Source organism: Phoenix dactylifera, chromosome 17, assembly GCF_009389715.1.
Source record: "Phoenix dactylifera cultivar Barhee BC4 chromosome 17, palm_55x_up_171113_PBpolish2nd_filt_p, whole genome shotgun sequence".
Taxonomy (NCBI): Eukaryota; Viridiplantae; Streptophyta; class Magnoliopsida; order Arecales; family Arecaceae; genus Phoenix; species Phoenix dactylifera.
The window spans coordinates 9,982,431-10,003,559 of NC_052408.1; the positions used below are offsets into that span (position 1 = coordinate 9,982,431).

The following is a 21,129-nucleotide window of genomic DNA, read 5'->3' on the forward strand; positions in this document are numbered from 1 at the left end:
AAGCTTCATGTAAACGAGGGAGTGCATATAAGGAGTCGAGTCTTATTTTTTTATGCAGCATCCAGTTATGACGAGGCAGTTGCATTCTACATGCCAGATATATGGTTGGCAAATTTATTTTTGGCATTGAAGAAGCATGGATCGGAGTTGATGGGAAAAGAATTGGATATCTTGATCTCGGATTAGGCCGATCTACTTGACTTTGGTATTAACCAAGGTGAATAACTTCGGTAAAAACCAAGGTGCTACTCTGCTTGTCCTAATAAAGACCGGCAGTTATGGTAACACTATAATCAATACACGATCGGCGTAATTATTGCCGCATGTTGTTTATACAGGATGGTTTCTACGTTGTTACCGTGGAGCAGACCGTTATCTCGCAATTAAAGCACGTCGTGCCAAATCAGGTAACAGATCAGTAGTTTACCTTATATAAAAAGGTGGCTCGGGGATCCTTAGATACGCTTAGTTTTGGAGACTAATCTCTATAATTTTTTTCTTCCACGCTGTTACTCTATTATTCTGACTTAACCATCAGAAGGTCCTTCGTCCGAAATTTTTCAGCAAATAGACTGCTTGCAGGCTAGTCTCGATGGCAACTAGATCTTTCTCACCTCGATCTCATCGGACCTCATTTAGCTCGGTTCTCACCGACCTTAAAGCGAGCCAAGCAGCATCCCAACTTGGTTAAGTATTTAGTGGCAAGTGGCAACAGAAATATATCTAATTTAGTATAATATATATAAAGGGCCCTCCAAAAGATATATTAGGAAAGAAAGATTGGTAGAAAATTAGATATCTATGCGCAAGCTCATATAAAAAATATTACATGCGTTGGAAGCATGATGGAGACATACAGGAGAAGCCAAAGAAGCTGCATCGGACTGTAAGCTGACGGCAGGATATTTTAAGAACTATTGATTGCTAAGCTTATGCTAAATGATTCACAACAATTTCAACATGGCGTGACATTGAAAATTGATGAAATAGGTATCTCTCTCTCATCTCATTCTGGAGGGGTGACGGCGATTTCAACATGCGAGGTAAGTTTTAGAGGCCCGATGTATCATTAATTCTGGAGGGAGACTCAGGAGAGGTGGTTCAGAAGATTCTTCAGAAAAGGTCGGGGGTCACCGACCATTCAATTTTAGAGAAAGTCCGGTGCTTACTGCACGAGTGTGATGTCTTTCAGGCTGTGCATGTATTTCGAAAGATGAACAGAGCTCGTCTCTTTTGCTGCTCATCATTCTGATGAGTTTCTCTGGACCCCAGGTGTACTTATTCCTCCGCTATTTTGGAGCGTTTTAGCTTTTGATTATGTAGACAATGCTCATCCAAGATTAGTGTGGCCCGCCGATGTATCAGAAAATAAAAAAAATTGATGAGATATCATTTGTTTCTGATAATAACATGATTATGCATACAATTAAGAGATTCCTTGTCATTCAGTATAGGGACTTGGAACCCGATGACTTGTCCATGCTCCACGGGATTTCAGCCCTTCCAAGTGGTCCGCTGTAGAGGTGGAACGCCGGAGACGCGGTCCCTTCCGTACGCATAACAAGAGAAACTTTGATGGCCATGATGAAAATTATTTTTTGATTTTTGATTCTTTCAGCACCAAATTAGTCGGATATAGATAGCGATATGATCTCATATGATGAAAATCCTTGCCTAATTTTTTTGGCCAATCGTGCAAACCAATTTGGCACCTATGACCAGCTATATAATCTCATATAATGAAAATCATTCCTTCATTTCGCCAACAATATACATATTTGTAAAGAATTTTTTATATGAATCATATCAGTCATTTGATGTGGGGATATTAATCCCATGTATACAAGCATATCATCATAGCGAATAAAAATAAAGCCTTCTAGCTACAAATTTATTTCATAACATGATATCAAAGCCGCCCATTTTTTATTGGGCATTCAGCACCACGGTTTTCTTCCCCATCGGCGTCTCGATGGCGGTGCCTCAGGGGTCTGTCTTTTCTTTTTCCAACAGGAGGTTTTTTTAACTACCACTTTCTTCTTCTCTTTTCCAGCATTTCAAAGCCCAATTAGTATCCCTCCTCGCCGGAGACATCAAAGATCTAGTTCTTGATCACCATTAAAAGGAGTTTCCTAATTTTCTACCGCTTCCAAGGTTCATTAAAATTTTTTATTGTTTTTATGCAATAATACATCTCTTACTTGGTTAGCCTTTATTTATCACCATTATGGCTGCACCCATTACTAACTCTTCCGCCATTACTTCAAATCGCTCCACCTCCATCCCTCTCATTGACCCAGGTGCTATCTTTATTTTCAAATATTTGATTGATGATAATTATTACAGTTGGTTAGGTGCCATGAAAATGGCTTTCAATACGAAAAATAAATTGGGTCCATAGATGGGTCCCTTTGACGGTATCCCGCCACATCTCCCATATATTCTTTTAGGACCATGTCAATAATCTATTTGTTTTATGGATTTTAAATGTGCTCTTTATATAAATATTAGATAATGTTCTTTATTATTCAGCAACCTATGAAATTTGGAAAGATTTAGAAGAATGAATTTCTGGAAGCAATAGGCCAAGAATTGTTAAATTAATGTGTGATATCGCAACAGCTGAACAAGGCAACTCATTTGTTGTCATTTATTATGAGAAGCTTAAATCTCTGTGGGACAAGCTTACCAACTTGTCAAAATTTGATTTTCGCACACATGTTGCTTTCTAATCTGTGTCCCAATTTAAGCTTCGTCAATAATTGATGCAATTTTTAATGGAACTCAACGAATGATACTCTTCTCTTTGTAGTCAAATCTTGCTTTTGGATCCGCTCCCTTCGATGCATAAGATGTATAGCCTTATTTTATAAGAAGAATGATACCGCTCTCTTCATCCAACTTCCGAAACCCTTATAGAAACCACGACCTTGAGATTAGGGATGCATCATGTGCATTATACAGCATAAGCTAAAACTCCATCCTTGATAGGGTATACTTTATGTGAGATGGTAGCTAGGTTCTTATCAGCGCATCCTATAGATAGAAAAAAAATTTGGCAATCCTACTTAACAATTTAGCACCTTATATCGATCTCTATCTTTAAGGGCATGTTCGGTACATGAACATAATTGGAATCGGTATCGGAATGAAAATCAAAATGGCCACATCCTTAACACGTTTGATTTGTGATGGGAATTGGAGTTGGAATCTGATTTGAATACTATGAAAGAGTAGAGATTGGATTTTAAGGGATTGGAGCATTCTCATTCCTCTAAGAATCGAAATGGAATAGAACAACCAAAATAGGAGCCACTCATTCACATTTCCATTTCAGAGTCCAACTTTTTTCCAGCTAAACATACCTATGGATAATAAGTTGAGAAGATGCTAGGAGACCACCAAGCATTTTATTGCAATGCAGATTTGAAGTTTTTTTTTCTATTGTGAAAAAAAAAAAAAAAAGTTGGGAAAAGAAGGGATGCTATGGGCTAGTGCACCTCAGACGCGGGGATTGGCTATCAGGGCGTCTTGTACAGCGTACCAGATATGGCTGGCCAGGAACGCCCGAGTGTTTGGTGAGCGTCGGCTATCCCTACGTTTTGTGATGGAGCGGGCCAGAGCTCAGGCTGTAGAGATTGTTCAGGTAGAGCCAGCTCATCGACCTTTGATAGCTCAGGACATCTGGGGTTCCTATATTGCTTCGGCAGCTCCTCACAGGGTATTCTTTACCTGGGAGCCCCCACCCCCGAGCTTCCTCAAGGTCAATTTTGATGGCTCTGTCATGGATGGCGGCAGGAGGGGAGGGGCCGGATTTGTTGTTAAGGGCCCGAGTTTTGATGTGGTGGCAGCAGGGGGCATCAGATTTTTGATATCTCTGTTCCAGGGGCAGAGCTGCGAGCGGCATGGATGGGCCTGTCTTATGCGTGGCGGGTACTCCGAGCGAGCTCGGTTTTTCTGGAGGGTGATTCGGCCACGGTGATTAGCTGGATCCGTAGGGGCCCGGGTAGTCATGCATGTGTTCATCCTTTGCTTCGCGACATTTGGACAATGGTGGGAGAGGGGGTTACATTTCAGGCCAGGCATGTATATCGTGAGGCCAATGGGGCAGCCGACTGGGTGGCTGCGTATGTAGCGAGCCACTCAGGAGGCACCCTTTGGGCTGGGGTGAGAGAGATGCCCGGTGCCCTTCGGGACATTTTGTATTCTGACTCCTTAGGGTGTATTCGTACCCGTGTTGTATGAAATGACCGCTTTAGTAAAAAAAAAAAAAAAAAAAAAAAAAAAAAAAAAAAAAAAAAAAAAAAAAAAAAAAAAAAAAAAGAAGAAGAAGAAGAAGAAGAAGAAGAAGGGATGCTACTCCACTGCCTCTAGAGTTTTGCACTTATGGCTTTAAAATGCATATTAATTTTGAGAGGGATCAACGGATATCCTCGGCAAGCAAATATCACATATATCTCATAACGGATGTTATATTCGAAGAGATGCGGGCAAATATACGGTAGGTCTATTTTGGACGTAAATTATCAAAGTAATTATTATTCTACAGCATCCCAATGATGAGCAGATATAAGTTCCACGAAGAGGCTACTATCAGTCCAGAAACTACAATACTATAGAAATTTCAATGAGAAAACTATGTTAAGTAAAAGGGCAATGTTAGACTAGTAGAAATATTAAGAGATAGTGCTTATATAATCAAGATTAGCATCTCTGTAAAAGGGCAATACTAGAGTAATATAAGTCCTGGTGTTTGCTCGGTTAAATAATTCAACTTCCCGTAACCAAAACAAATATATTTCTGTAAATAATTTGCGATGTTCTCCCTTATTCTCGAAAAAAATAATGTCAGTTGTCATCAATATTCCATCAAATGAGGTTGATCAGGGCAATAATGCTCGATAGTTTTCATTGGCATCAAATTGGCGTGTGGGCCAGGCCAAGACAAAACAGCCCAAATAAATGCCCAACCGTGCTCATGTGCTGTGCTGCAGGACCCGTCTTTGTTTTTTTCTCTCTTTTTTTCCATCACGGATCTAAGTGCTTTATTTTTATTTTTTTTACTAAAACGGATGCGCATACATACCTAATATAAATACGTTCAAAAATATAGAAAAATAATAAATTTTGGAGTGCACCAAATAATTCTTTTCTTTTCGAGCTATAGAATTTTTCTAGAATGATTAGCTATCTAATCTGTTATTTTATATATAAATATATGCTTTGTCTGTACAGTTATTTGATCTCTGATTATAGTTCGCATGTTCTTGAACAACGGGTGGCACGGTGCTTTACTTATTTGTCAGTAGATCTGAGCTCAGCAAACATTTGTTGGTAAAAGAATCAAGTCCAAGCGATCTTTTTGCTGTTTATTAGCTTGATTGTATTTTTTTTCTTTTTTTAATCTTGCCCGTGATATTATAAACGGGCATGTTGTACGTCCACATTGATTGGGGACAAGGTAGCACTGGCAGCTGCCACCAACCCAACCCAGCTCCATAAATCTCCCTATTCCCTGCGAGACTCCGAGCCATTCGTCTTCCACCTTCCACCGCTACTGCGAGAAAGAATGGTGAGCCTTGATTCCATCCGTAAGGCGCAGAGGGCCAGCGGCACTGCCGCCATTCTGGCCATCGGCACGGCGACGCCGCCGAATGCCGTGGATCAGGGCACGTACCCGGACTACTATTTCCGCATCACCAACTGCGAGCACATGCGTGAGCTCAAGGAAAAGTTCAAGCGCATGTGTAAGAACATCTCATCTTTTCTGTTTTTCCTTCTCCAGTGATGTGCGAAAGAATGGCGTTTTGTTTTCAAGTGTTCCATCTCCGGGAGAATGACCACATTGGCTTGGTCACAAAATCCAGATGGTAGCAGGACCATCAGCCACGGGGGAAATATTTGCCCCATATTGCTTAACATTTTATTGGTTTTCGTTCGAGACATGTAGGCATGTACTATAATTTTTTTTTTTTTAAAGGCATGTACTGTAATTCAAAATTGTTGTATGATGGTATTTCCTTTGCTGGTTCTCAAAATTTCCACCCGATACAGCATTTTTTTTGCCATATAGTGCAGCGAATTTATCAGTTTTCTTGAGATAATCGAAAGTATGTACTAGAAAAAAATTATTATCTTAAATAAAAGTAGAATATAGATGGATAAAGTTCATGCGAGAGTACTGCAATGGCTGGCTTGGTCAAATCTATGCTTCAGAATCCAAGATAGCTTGACCCCTCTAGATTCCCACAAAGCTAATTCTGTTCCAACTATAAAAACGTTGAACCATCGAATATTGGAAGCTTGGAAGCTAGGTAATGCCTGTAGTTTCTCAAAAGAACAATACTGCATGGAGAGTGTTTTTTTTTTTTTTTCTTCTCTCCTCTTTTACTGTAAAATAAAACAAGAGGAAGAAAAAATCTGATATCCCGTTCTTCTTCATCGAATGGCATTTAAATGGACGCAGGTGATAAGTCCATGATCAAAAAGCGGCACATGTACCTCACAGAAGAGATCCTGAAGCAGCACCCCAACATCTGTGACCACAAGGCTCCCTCCCTGGACGACCGGCAGGCCATGGTGGTGACCGAGGTCCCCAAGCTTGGGCGCGACGCCGCCGTCCGAGCCATCAAGGAGTGGGGCCAGCCCAAGTCCAGGATCACCCACCTCATCTTCTGCACCACCTCCGGCGTCGACATGCCCGGCGCCGACTACCAGCTCACCAAGCTCCTCGGCCTCCGCCCCTCCGTCGGCCGCTTCATGCTCTACCAGCAGGGCTGCTTCGCCGGCGGCACCGTCCTCCGCCTCGCCAAGGCCCTCGCGGAGAACCACCGCGGCGCCCGCGTCCTCGTCGTCTGCTCCGAGATCACTGCCGTCACCTTCCGAGGGCCCTCCGAGGACCACCTCGACAGCCTCGTCGGCCAGGCGCTCTTCGCCGACGGCGCCGCCGCGCTCATCGTCGGCGCCGATCCCGATACCACAGTCGAAAGGCCGATATTCGAGATCGTGTCGGCGTCGCAGACCATCCTGCCGGACAGCGACGGCGCCATCGACGGGCATTTGACGGAGGCCGGGCTGACGTTCCATCTGCTGAAGGACGTGCCGGGACTCATCTCCAAGAACATCGAGCATAGCTTGGTCGGGGCGTTCCAGCCGTTGGGGATATCGGACTGGAATTCGTTGTTCTGGATAGCCCATCCTGGCGGGCCGGCCATTTTGGACCAGGTGGAGTCCAAGCTGGGCCTGGAGCCAACCAAGCTCAGCTCGACGCGGCACGTGCTCAGAGAGTTCGGGAACATGTCGAGCGCGTGCGTGCTGTTCATACTGGACGAGATGCGGCGGCGGTCGGCGGAGGAGGGGCTGGGGACGACCGGCGAGGGGCTGGAGTGGGGGGTGCTCTTTGGGTTTGGGCCGGGACTCACGGTGGAGACGGTGGTGCTCCATGGCGTGCCTATCTGAGATGGGCCATGCAGCTCTTGCATGCGTTAAGCTGCATGCAGTTACTAGGTACTAGGTACGGGAGTGGGAGGCAATGGTGTTATCTGTGTGTTGTGAATGTTTGTTGTGAGCCGAATTCATCTTCTCGATGATTTCGGGTGTATGTATCATGTAATCTGTTAAAGAGGAATTCATTGCCTCGATGAATTCTTCGCTTAACTAAAGGATCCTATGTAGGGATTCAAGTAGCCCTCCAACTTCTCTTCAATAATTTTTTAAGAAACTATAAATAGGAGAAGGATCCAACATAATTACAGCTTTGATCTTTAGGATTTTTTTTTTTTTTTTTGGTACATCGGCAGCTCATACTATTCTCGCGTGAGCATTGCCATCAAAGTTAAGAGACAAAATATTCCACAAAGATGGAGAAACAGATACAAAACGGGTCTAAAAACTCTCTCCAAAATGGTGAGCATCAAAAGAGGCGATCCAAATAGCAGCTTGATTTGCTTTTTGGAACGCATGCACAATCTAGTAGGCATCTCACTCCTTCAGTAGCCTCTAGATGTTATCTAGAAAGAGGTGATCAGACACCTTCGGCCTCTCCTGTAGAATTAGCTCAATCACCTTTATTGAGTTACCCTCCTGGATGATGCGCCCTGCCTCCAGAACTCATCTCACATAGAAAACTCCCTCTCATGCGGCTTTGAGTCCCGCTCCAGAAACTGAAGTCTCGAAGGTGCACCGCCCTTCCGCCGCTATCAACATGGACTCATGTTCCTAATCACAAAGGCAACACCAGTACAACCTCTGCTAGCTGGCAGACTGCCATCAAAGTTAATCTTTAGGTAGCCAGGAGATGGGGGCTCCTGTTTGCCGGGACAGAACGAAGAAAACGAACGGAGAGAACAGAGCTTAGGATCTAAGGACCCAGATGTCCCTAACCAGCCTAGATTAAACAGTCATAGTAGCCTCAGTGACTTCAATAGCCTGATGGATATCTCTACCCACCAAAATCCTCAGGGGGGACCCTCGTGTCCTCGAAGACTCTTTCATTCTTATCTAGCCAAATATGATAAGCCAGATAAGCACCAACAACACCCCACCTTGCAAAAGTTGGAGCATGTATGGCAGACCTCATATGCCGAAGTAACTCCTATGCAGACTCAGTGGATCTCGACAAGTGGAAGGATGCCTCTCTCCATATCTGAATGGCCTGAGGGCAATGTAGTAGAACGTAGCTGACTGTCTCCTCTACCTCCGAGCAGTTCACACATGACGAAGAGAACCTCATCCCCCTCCTCGCCAAAACATCCCTAGTCAGTAGGCATTTCCAGGCCACCTTTTAGATGAATAGAGCAACCCGAGATAGACCCGCATCCTCCAAATCCAACCACGGTCCAAATGCCTCGAGCTCTCACCACCTATCGCCGCTTTCACATCAGCTGAGCGCACCCTAACCCTCTCGGTTGCTGCCTAAATCAACCTATCCGTCGTGCCCTCGTGAGGGAGCGGGATAGCAAGGATCCTCTCAGCCATCTAAGTCCTGAAGACCTCTCTGATTAGCCCCTCATCTCACATGCCTTCACTAGAGATAATGAGATCACTGACTGAAAGCCTCACCGGATCAATCATCGTCGGTAGCCGACTCAACGGGTGCTCTGTCACCCATCTGTCCTCCAGGACATCAACAGACTGACTATCCCCAACCGCCCATCTGATCTAAGCCAGCACCATCGGCACATGTGAGCAGATCTCCCTCTACTATAGTACGAAAAAAAACTTTATTCCATTGTATACACCCCACCTTCCTTTAGTTTTTTTTTTTTTTTAAAAAAAAACAGAGAACTCCAAACTTCACTAGAGTGGATGCGCATTAAGTTGTGTCCGCATTATCAAACTTGCCGCATTACCATCTTAAGTAATTTTTTATGATGGACACCAAACATACCGGTAGTACCAGACAACATATAAATTTATCTCAAAAAAAAAAAAACCGGCACTTAAAATAATTGTATCGTACCAAAAAATTGATGCCGGACATAAGAACCTAAAATAATTATTTTTGAACATTTTGTTGATCATAAAAAAAAGAGAATATTTTAGATTGATTTATGTTTAGTTGAATATATATTTTTTTAAAAATATATAAAAGATCAGTTATATATTTAAGTAAATAAAACATTCATATGAAAAAATTCTTAACTGACAGGGTTGTGATAAGATGATCATGCCTGTCCAGGAGCAAGGAGAGACACGAAGAATCACCGAGGCTAGAAATCCGAAAAGAAGCTGATTAGATTAAGAATATTAATAGCATGCGCAGATTAAAATTAATCTAAAAATCGCTCATCATTGCACGGACCGCCACGATTTGGCCCGTGCCGCAACATATGGACAGCCGGTGAGACAGTGATTGATATGGACCCCACATGCAAACATAAGCAGTGTATCTTGCTTGACAAAAAAAAAAAAAAAAAAAAGACAGCTGTGCTGCCCGGGCCCGTCCAGGTCACTCTGGCAGGATTCCCGACAACGCATGCAGAAAACGTCCAAACTGCAAGATACGCTGGATCTCTCAATCAATCTGATTAAAACAATAAGTTATTATTGTTTTCATTTGAGAATACCTCTTTAGTTTTCCTTGTTAATAACAGTTTAATAAATATAAATTATTTATTTTTAAGGATGGGATTTCAAAAATAGAATTTTAAACCCGAATAAATTAAAGATTTGATTAATTTTTTTAAAAAAATTATTCACCAAAATATTTTTTTCTGAAAAATTGATTTCTGAAAATATAATATCTAAAAAATAATTTTTACATATTTAGTTGACCGTAAAAAAATTATTATATTATAAATGGCTTATGTTTCATCAAATATTTATTTTTTAAAAAGTTGTACAAAATATTTATTATATTTTTAATAAAAAAATTTATTCATCAATTTTGATGGTTAATGAATATTTTTTAAAAAAATTTAATTTTTAATTAATAAAAGATAACTTTGCTATGCTCCTTGCCCATTTTTCTTTTATCTAAAGTATAAATTTATTTTTATAAAATACTACTTTTTTTAAAAAAACTCCAATGAAATATTTTTTATTATTATTAATTATATTTTTTTTCTGAACAAAACGAGTCCTGGCAGTCTACATTAGGAGTCTCCAAGGAAAAACCAGTTACCAGATTTTTATAAAATTTTATTTACTTTGTTGCTAAAGAGCCTAAGTAGGTAATTATAAAATTCTACGAATTAATTCTCAATTAATTCTCATTAGTTTATTAGGGATTAGGCTTTCGGATCTCATCCCCCCCCCCCCCTCCTACAAAAAAAAAAAAAAAAACTCGTAAATTAAATTGTGCCTGTAAACTGGATATATTCTTTGTACCCCTCCCCCCAAAAAAACCTGGATATATTCCTTTACTGTTTAGTGATTTAACATAATTACATCACGACTCTCGACTGTTAGATTCCGACAGATTCTGACCACATGTCATACCTGGCTCTTCGAGGTTTCACCAGTAAAAACCTTTTATTTTTACATGGTATACCTTATCCGTTGCCCTCCTTTCTCTTCCTTTCATGTGCTTTTGTGTCATTCTCACCTACCTGCACCCTGTAAATCTACAACCGTACAAAAGTAGTTTTACGATGGTTAAAAGAAATGATCACAACAGCAATCCACTATTAATTTACGATGGATTCGTCGTATTTCCATCCCACCCACCGTCTCCAATATCATCATGGGAGAGGGGACCAAATCTCCACCGCGATATTTTCAAAGGCCGTCGGCCGGCCGGCCGGCCCTCCTTTGTCTTACATCCGGTGAAAGGAAATTCAGCTGCCATCACATTTTAAATTGGCTCGTGACAACACTGCAATTGTATCATTGTGGTGGGCCAGACATCTCGGTCATCTAATGCCCCAATAAGAGACTAAATATTCCGAGCCATAAAGTGGTGGGCCAGACATATTTTCAAATTAAAAGCTACTACGGTTTTCTTCCGACAACTCCAATTTTTCTCAGCAGAAAATTGGAGTTAGAGCCTGTGTCAACCGCTGATTGGGCCGAGTGGCACAATATGGACCAAGCTCGAATGGAGAAGAGTTGGCAGAAAATTGGGAAGGTGAATGATCATGATGCAGCGCTCAGTGAAGCCTACAGCGAATGCAGCTTCAATCAAAACATTAAAACGTTTTAAAACAGAGCACAGATCCAATACAGTAGGATTTTTGTACTGCAAAGTTCTATGTCACGGTAGATAGCTGATGGGCAGCTTTCATTTATTTATGAAGATATGTACTTTTTTTTTTAGTACAAGATATATGCAATGCATTGGAAGTTAAAAAGAGAGCCACAATTCTTCAAGATGGCACTGCACTCTACGGTGCAAATATCGCACAGCAGATGATTCAATTTGCATGACTTCAGTTTGATGCTAGTCCATTGTTAAAGGATACATCAATACAACGAGTTCTTCTATAATAGCATTTCTTCCCTTTCCTATAAAGCCAACAACTTAGAGAACATCTTTCCAACTTATATTATTATATTTACCTGTAGACATCAATTTCTGATAAAGTATATCTGGGTGCAGCTCCAAGATTCTGTGTTCAATTTTCATGAATGCACTGTGCTATTATTAGGTAATTAGCAGCCAGATAACTCAATCAAGTCATGACTTGATAAAAGAAGACCAATATATAGGCCAGTTCTTAATGGAAAAGGAAGAAAAAAAAAGTTATCATGTCCTGAGTAATTTTATGGTAGCACTTCTCCAGTTTATATAGAAACAATGAAAAAACAAAAAAGAGAAGCTCAGTAAAATTCACCTCGTCTTGTATTGGCTGTACTATGGAAATCATTCGAATTTATCATTGTATAGATATGAAGAAGGCATCAACATACCTGCTGTCGAGAGCCTATGCTATGAAGGAAATGTTGACCCGGGAAGCTACAGTGTGCTCATCAAGTCCATGAAGTGAGTCAATCATATGCATCCGCAGCGAGGCCGGTCCCTTTGCCATAGCCATCCCCAGCTCAGCTGCCAAGCCAAAGATGGAGAGAGCACATGCAGTGGCTTCCAGAGCATTTGGTGGATCAATTGCAACAAAGGCAGCGATAAGTGCCGTGACGGCACACCCTGTTGCCGTGATCCTCTGCATCATGGCCACCCCATTGTGTGCACCCACCACCTGCCGTCCATCCGTGATGACATCCACAGCTCCAGATACTGCAACTATGGCGCCACTGGCTTGTGCCAATGACTTGGCAGCTCCCACAGCATCCATTGGTTCATGGGAGCTGTCCACACCCTGCTCATGATTTTTGCGTAAATGCATGATAAACAGAATAAGTACTAGGAGAGCAGGGCATATGATTCAAATACATGAAAAGCATCATAGTTGAAGAGAATTTCGAAAGAGTCCTACAAGATATTCCCCAAAAACAGAATCCTACAAAATTTCAACTCAATAAATTTTATTTTTATGCTTCATCAATTTCTATGAGCTGTGTGTTATGTTGATCAAATGTTAGAGAATTCTGCTATCAATTGTACCCTCAGCCATTGTTTGGTATGGGGGACTTTTCTTCTCTCTTGTTTCTCTTTTTTTTCTTTTCAAAGAGGTGCTTTATTACAGCATCCTGTTTTCTTCCTTCTCTTTGACATCGGTTGCTTTGCAAACACATTACTCTGGCTTTCCCGCAACCTTGTTTTCCTACTAAAGAGTCTTTGAAAACAAAAGAAGATACAATTTAAGATCAAAAGTAATCTCCATGCCCATTTACAAGTCGAATAAAACATTCTTTATCTTCATATATATGAATGTTTCATTTTCTTTCCTCATCAAATAGTTTTCAAGTTGGAATATAAAAATAATTGGTGCAGAGCATATATCATCTCTTACGAACATCCACAATATGAATTAGATACCAGTGTATTCTAATATTTAACACAAACTCTTCCAAACGATCCGGTGTTTAAAGGCGCCACTCATTGTCAGTGACTCCACCAGTACCAATCACACACAAGTCTCTTCTCTATGTGTGACAGTGATTTAGCCCAAATTGCCAATGAATCAAAACCCGGCCCTGATTGAACTCAGATTGAGTGTCTCTCTCCTCCATATATCAATTAGTTGACCTAGCCCGAGTCTAATTTTCTTTTAATTGATACATTCAATCTAACCCAAGAACCTTAATTTGATCAGGTGGAAACCTAGGTCCAGCTAGTGTGGATGCGCGATCACAACCAATTCCTTTACATATAGATAACCATGAACCTAACCTCTTGGTAAAATTCATATTTTGATCCAAAGGATGGTCGAGACCCCTAGACATTAGACTAGTGTCGGTGGTTTGGACATAGACTGGACCATACCTTAAGCCACTTCAAGTTATATGATGCTTTATCGAAGTTTAATACGACATTTGATTATTTTAGATTTTAGACGATCTTCCTGATTGGTGAATTTCAAGAGATTTTATAGCGAAAATTGTAAGTTACCTCTACCCCTAGTGTTCAATCATGATCTGATTTGCATTGTTTGAATATTAATCTATTGCTATTATGTTTTGCTGGAATTAAGTATCATATGCACGTTGCAAGAAATTAATTTGTATATTATTGGATTAAGTATGATATGAATTACTTGGGCATGTATCATATTTTATTGCATCGATAAATGTGTTGATAACATTATGTTCTGATTTTGCCACTCTCGAGTCTGACTATGATAACACGGAATTAGGATCTAGTTTCCTTTCGAGCCTTCAGTAGGGCAATTATTGGCACATAACGGCCAACGGCGTGTTGTAGTCAAGAGCAAGTTTTCTTTTGAGCCTAGCCAGTCGGAGTTGATCGTTGGCACATGTTGATGGAAGCATATATCTCCGTGTGATTTTAGAGTTAGTTTCCTTCCGGACCTCCAGTGGGGCGATCACTAATGCATGACTGATAGACGACATGTTGTAGTTAGAATCTACGACATGTTGTAGTTAGAATCTAGTCTCTTTTAGGGCATGCCATGAGCCGATTGTGGCCATAGTCATGAGGACTAGGAGAGTGAGAATGGATGGTCCATCCTTGGTTGTTTTGGAAATTTTATTTTGACCAAATAGATTATATCTTTTGAATCTATGCTGATAGATATGTTATGTTCATGTATTCTTCGGCATGTTGTTATTTATGGAAAATCATGCTTTTTTTTTTGGCACAATATACTTGATCTTACAAGATGTTTTGGTAACTTACTGGATTGTGAAGCTCATTACCTCTCTTCTTCTTTTTTTAGATGCAGCCATGTAGACGGGCATGAGATGAAGCAGTGAGGAGCCTAGGGTCTAGAAAATATTTGATTAGCTTTTCTTGAAGTAATTTGATGTATTCTTATTATTAGAGATTGTCAACTATTGAATATATGCTTTGAATTATTTTTTTTTTCTACCATTGCCTGAGTTTGGAATGCCATGCATGTGTATGAATCAAAAGACAGGCCTTGCATGATCTCTAGGGCATCGCTCTAGGGTTCATGCGGCCATGTCACGTGGTCGACCCAGGTAACGGGTTTGGGGGCATGACATTCTTCATCAACATCCTCCATTCACTTTATTCTAGTTGTTGATGCCTTTTAGTTTCTTGTCTCCATCATCCTATTATTCTTCCTCCCAAAGCAGGTCCATCCATTCTCTTTCTCGACCAATAAACATCCTTTGCCATTCATTTAACATGACGATTTGCCAATAATGATCAAAATTGTTTTAGCTAATGGGAAGAACATGTCACAAGACATAGACTTCCTTGTGAAGTTCTTCGAAGGAACTAAACTCTACGAGAAAAACATAACTTAGCATAAACAGTAGAACACTGGCAAGGAAGAACTCCTTGCCAGTGCTCTTCGAAGGAACTAAACTCTACGACAAAAAACTCCTACATAACCTGAAGAACGAAGGGAAAAAAAAAGAAAAAGATGAAGACTAATTGGAAGGGCTCAAGCTCTCCTTCTCAAAATACAAAATAGAGTTTAGCTTTCAAGTATGCTCATATCAGCAACAATTTAGTGCAATACCACAAACTAAAAATCAACTCATTCAAATTCTCCAAAGTCAATAGAATTTCTAGTAGAATTCAGTAGCGCTTTTGAGGTTACTCCCAATTCAATAGTAAAGAGACGTCTTCTATATTATTATAAAAAAATTTATTCGCTCAATAATTCGTAGAAATCAAATGACTAATGATCAAGAAAATGGATTTATGTGAAGCAGAGAACATGATATAAGAAAAGTGGGGAAGTCTTTTTTTCTTTTTTAAATACCTTGGAGTCGCGAATCCGGCACGCGGAAGAAAGCCCTAGAATCTCCGAGGGGTTGCCTCGGATGACGGCGGGGCGGAGGCCCACGAGGCTGAGGCAGGCCTCCAATCGGAAGTCCGAGGCGGAGACAGCGACAGGGTCGAGGACCCAGGGGCGGCCAGCCCGGGCGGCGGCGGCGGCGGCCGCCCTCATAGATGGGAGCCACCCGTCGGAGAGCGTACCAACGTTGATCAAGATAGCGTCGGCACGGGGGGTGAAGTCGTCGATCTCCGATAGGGAGTGGATCATCGCCGGCGACGCCCCAGCGGCCAGGAGGGCGTTGGCCACGAGGTCCATGGACACGAAGTTGGTGATGCACTGGACCAGCGGAGCACGCCGCCGCACCGCCTCCAGAAGCTCCCACGCCCTCCGTCCCCATCGCACCACCGCCTTGGGTGGGCCCCGCCCCTCGCCGCAGCGCTTCGCCGCCTCCGTCATCGCCGCCGCTTCGTCCATGCTCTCGAGTCGCGTCCTCCTAACGCTCGTCTCGTCACCGCAGGATGTCACGCGCTAGAAGGGGCCGCTTGCTGTCTTTGGGCCGGACTGAGCCCTCGTAACTAAGGCCCGGAACATATCCCCACAGGCCGACATTATCTGGACCGTGACAAATCTTTGTGGATGGATGGCCTTCAACCTAGGTTTATGTTGGTCAGATGTGAGTATTATCTATTTAACAAATCTTTCACAATCTAACAAACCAAAGATGTAGAGAGAGAGAAAGACATATATACACCCATACATACATATATATACATACAAATGTACATACATACATACATACATACATATGTATGTATGTATATAAAGTGGAAGGTATGGCATTATTAGTAGAAAACAAAGAACCGATGGTTTTTGAAGTCTCACCACACTAACAGAGTGGGTGGATACTTGTTTTTTATTGAGTATTGGGATAACCAATTACAGAATATATCCCGAGATTTACTACACAAGACTCGGTCAAGGTAAAACAAGAAAAAACAAGAGTTGTTATCTGAGGGTGGTTAGGACTCGTGAGTTTAAGTTTTTTGAAACACAATCTGTGCTGACTTGGTCTTCTATTCTGATTTGATCCTCTCTGTTAACATCCCCCTTCAAATTGTGCGTGGGAACTAGGCACAATTTGTGTCGTAATTCCTCTAAGTTAGCACGAGTCTGCGGTTTAGTGAATACATCGGCTAACTGTAAATGAGTTGGAATGTGATGTGTAACAAGCAATCCCAGTGCAACTCTTTCTCGTACATAATGGTAGTCAAGTTCGATATGTTTGCTGCGGGCATGGAACACCGGATTTACTGTCATAAACAAAGAACTTAAGTTATCACAGTATAACACGGGTGCTTGTGACAGAGGAATATGTAAATCTCTGAATAGGAACGTAAGCCATGTGAGTTCTGCTGTTGCATGCGCCATTGCACGATATTCGGCTTCAGAACTTGAGCGAGACACAGTAGGTTGTTTCTTTGCACACCATGAAATGATATTGCTTCCCAAGAACGTACAGTACCCGGTTGTTGAACGACGAGTGACTGGACACCCTGCCCAACTAGCATCTGAAAATGCATATAATTCCAAAGAACTCAATGCTTGTATGTGAATGCCGAGATGCACTGTACCCTTTATATATCTGAGAATGCGTCGAATCATAGTGAAGTGAGAATTAGTTGGTTCCTGCATGAACTGGGAAACATAGTTAACAGAGAAAGATAAATCTGGACGTGTCAAAGTTAAATATTGCAGAGCTCCCACTATGGACCGATAATGATGGGGATCCTTATAAGGAGAGGACTGCGGGTCAGGCTTTGATTTTTGACACATTGGCATAGCAATTGGTTTTGCTTCATGCATAAAGTCACGCTCCAGAATGTCCACAGCATATTTACTTTGGTGAAGAATAATGCCATCCGAAACTGCAGAGACTTGAATACCGAGGAAATAATGCAGGGGACCTAAATCTTTCATTGCGAACTCCTTATGTAAGGTGGTTGTAAATGTTTCAATAAGAGAAGAGGAAGATCCCGTTAGTATTATGTCATCCACATAAAGTAATAACACTAAGACCCCTGCAGCCGAAGAGTGGACAAATAAACTTGAATCTGCTGTACTACATATGAAACCAAGAAGAAAAGAGCTGAAGCGATTAAACCATGCTCGAGGCGCTTGCTTCAATTCATAGATAGCTTTGTTTAACAAGCAAACATGATCAGGATTTTGAGGGTCTTGAAATCTCGGAGGTTGTTCCATAAAAACTTCTTCAGTGAGGAAACCATGAAGGAAGGCATTTTTAACGTCTAATTGACGTATACTCCAACCTTTGACAGTAGCTATAGTCAGAACTAACCTGATAGTGCCGGGTTTAACAACTGGAGAATATGTCTCTGAAAAATCAATCCCATCCATTTGAAGATAACCTTTGGCTACTAGACGTGCCTTGAGCCGGCTAACCGAACCATCAGCATTTAACTTGACTTTAAATACCCAACGTGACCCAACTACGTTCATGGATGATTTCCTAGGAACAAGTTGCCAAGTGTTGTTTTGAGACAAGGCTTCCAGCTCTTCAATCATCGCTTCTTTCCAACCTGGTTGTGAAAGAGCACTTTTGACATTGCGGGGCTCTTTAGGAAAATCTGCATAGGTATGGAGCAGGGCATATTTAGGATTTGGTTTTTTAATACCTGCCCGAGCACGAGTAAGCATCGGATGAGAGGGTATTGAATTATCAGGAAGGGACTCTGTATTTGACTCAGGAGAAATATTAGGAACCATATCTTGAGCTGGTGATTGATCTTGTGAGGAAGCTGGAAGCAAGTCAGCATGTGAGAAATTCTCCAGAGATAAAGCAGAGTCCGTAGCTGATGAGGAGTCTGCTAGATTGTCATGCAATTTGTTCAATAAAGGCATATCAGTAACAGGAGGATCAGCTGAATATTGTGCCATATTGGATGGGGTAGAGTTTTGTAGTTGAGTCAAACTGTGTCTCAGGTGAATTAAACCATTCTTGAAAAATTGTTACTACAGGTTCGGGTGTCCCTTTTTTCTGTATGTCAGTGGCTTTGAAAGGTAGAACAGATTCATCAAAAACTACATGTCTTGAGATATATACACGTCCAGTGGGAGGATAAAGACACCTGTAACCCTTGTGCCTATCACTATACCCCATAAAGACACAAGATAATGATTTTGGATCAAATTTGGACAACTTAGTATCCCATATATATGGATAACATCGTGACCCAAATATACGCAATGATGAATAATCTGGTGAACACCCATGTAATCGAAAGAAAGGACTATCCCACTGGAGTGTAGAAGAAGGATTCCTATTAAGTAAAAACACTGCAGTTGTGAAAGCCTCCACCCAATACTGTTTTGGCACGTTGGCATGAAAAAGCATTGTGATTCCTAACTCACGTATGACACGATGTCTTCTCTCCACTGTCCCATTTTGCTCAGGAGTGTAGGGACAAGAAACTTGGTGAATAATTCCAGAATTTTGCAAGTGACTTTTAAACCGATGATTAATAAATTCTCCCCCGCCATCGGTTTGAATTATTTTAATACATCGATTAAATTGTCTAGAGATATATTTTTCAAACAGTAAATACTGATCAAAAAAGTCAGACTTCAATTTCAAAGGAACGAACCAAGTAAATTTTGTATAATCATCAACCATAGCTGCATAATATCTGAAAGAATGCACCGAAGTAATTGGGGCAGGTCCCCATAAATCGACATGAATTTTTTCAAATGCAACAGTAGTCTTAGTTGATGAAGGTAGAAAAGGAAGTCTAGAACTTTTTCCTAATTGACAACTCTCACAAATACTTGCCGTGTTATTGCCAAGAACCTTAATGAAACCCAACTGGCGAAGTTTGTCAACCACAGCAGCCTGAGGATGACCAAGTCGCCGATGCCATGTCTCTGCAGAAGCCACCCGAAATCTGGTAGAGAAGAGAGCCACTGGAGATGTACGGATTGAGTACAAGTTACCCCGTTTTATTCCCCTCATCAACACCTGTTGTGTCACCCGATCCTTTATCATAAAGTCACGATTAGAGAATTCACAATTGACTGGATAGTCAGAAGTAAGTTGACCAATAGATAATAGACTCCTCTCTAAATCAGGAACTAAAAGAACATCATGTAAAATAATCTGAGAGGAACCAGAACCAATAGTAGTGTCGCCGATATGTGTGATGCGTAACAAGTCACCATTACCAATCAAAACATGATCAACACCATCATAAACACGAAGGTTAGTCAGGCTACCTGCATGGGAAGTCATATGGGCTGAGGCACCCGTATCCGAAGTCCATTCCTCAATTGAAGGTTCTGCATCAACACTGTGAGCGGCAAATGCTTGAGGAAGATTATCTAGCTGGATGGAGTGGTTAAAACGATGCCAGCACCGAATTGCAGAATGTCCACGCTTTCCACAAATTTGGCAGGTGTTATCTCTATTGTTGTCACGTGAGAAGGGCTGAGGATTGGTGTTTTGTCCAGTAGACTTGTTGGTAATGTTGTTGGCAGGGACAAAGCCTTTCCGTTTGGAAGAGAAGGATCCAGTGTTTTTGGAATTTTTATTGGCTTGCTTGGGATTGGTTTTCTGGTTAAAGAAGGCTTGGAAGGATGTCAAGTCTGGGTTGTGAAGTGAAATACGGGTTTCATAACTTTGTAGAAGGGGAACAACCTCACTGTATGATGGCATGGGAGGTTTAAGCATGGAAGTAGTAAAAGGTTCATAGCGAACGCCTAAGCCAGTAAGAAGGGAGAAAACCTTGGTTTTGTCACTTACTGCGTGGCCAATGGCTGCAAGACTGTCGCAAATACTCTTGAATTTGCGAATATAGTCATTGAGGGAAGTATCCGAATCTTTCCTCAGATAAGTTAATTGTTGAGTGAGTTGAAATTGACGCTCCTGTGAAGCTTGGGCATAAGCTTCCTTCAATGCTGTCCAGACTTCTTTGGAGGTATCTACGCCGATCACATGACCGAGTGCTTCCTCTCCCAGGGTGCCAATAATCCAGCCTTGTAGAAGACGATCGGTGGTCTTCCATTTTTTGAATTCTGGATTAGGAACGGGCGCTGAAGTGAAATCGCCAGTGGCAGGGAGTAGAGCTGGAGGGGGTGATATGTCACCAGTTAAATAATCTAACAAATCTTGACTCTCAGCTAAGGCAAGAATTTGTTCTCTCCAAAGTGGATAGTTTTCTGGTTTAAGACGAAGTGTTACAAAATTGCTAACACTCAAAGAAGATGCGGAAGTCATTTTGAGATGCTCTGATACTAAGTAGAAAACAAAGAACCGATGGTTTTTGAAGTCTCACCACACTAA

The 21,129-nt window shown here is 41.5% G+C and overlaps 2 protein-coding genes across 2 annotated transcripts; one reads left to right on the forward strand and one right to left on the reverse strand.

Annotated features, from left to right (window-relative positions):
- The first annotated feature begins 5,435 nt into the window (after positions 1-5,435).
- LOC103723569 (chalcone synthase-like) lies at positions 5,436-7,723 on the forward strand. The gene is made up of 2 exons (XM_008814523.4): positions 5,436-5,747; positions 6,467-7,723. Exons 1-2 carry the CDS (start codon positions 5,570-5,572, stop codon positions 7,456-7,458), a joined length of 1,170 nt encoding a protein of 389 aa, XP_008812745.1. The 5' UTR covers positions 5,436-5,569; the 3' UTR covers positions 7,459-7,723.
- Positions 7,724-11,695: 3,972 nt separating this feature from the next.
- Positions 11,696-16,319, reverse strand: LOC103723570 (hydroxyethylthiazole kinase). The gene is made up of 2 exons (XM_008814524.3): positions 15,759-16,319; positions 11,696-12,758 (listed from the first exon to the last, which is right to left on the reverse strand). The coding sequence occupies exons 1-2, from the start codon at positions 16,248-16,250 to the stop codon at positions 12,366-12,368; spliced, it is 885 nt and encodes a 294-aa protein (XP_008812746.2). The 5' UTR covers positions 16,251-16,319; the 3' UTR covers positions 11,696-12,365.
- Between the last annotated feature and the right edge of the window lie 4,810 nt (positions 16,320-21,129).

Bases quoted from the DNA above. Each gene is read 5' to 3' on its own strand.
- LOC103723570 (XM_008814524.3), bottom strand. From the start codon at position 16,250: ATGGACGAAGCGGCGGCGATGACGGAGGCGGCGAAGCGCTGCGGCGAG. The intron at 12,759-15,758 runs GTATTTAAAAAA...AATCATGAGCAG, and splicing joins GCCGGATTCGCGACTCCAAG to GGTGTGGACAGCTCCCATGA.
- LOC103723569 (XM_008814523.4), top strand. From the start codon at position 5,570: ATGGTGAGCCTTGATTCCATCCGTAAGGCGCAGAGGGCCAGCGGCACT. The intron at 5,748-6,466 runs GTAAGAACATCT...AAATGGACGCAG, and splicing joins GGAAAAGTTCAAGCGCATGT to GTGATAAGTCCATGATCAAA.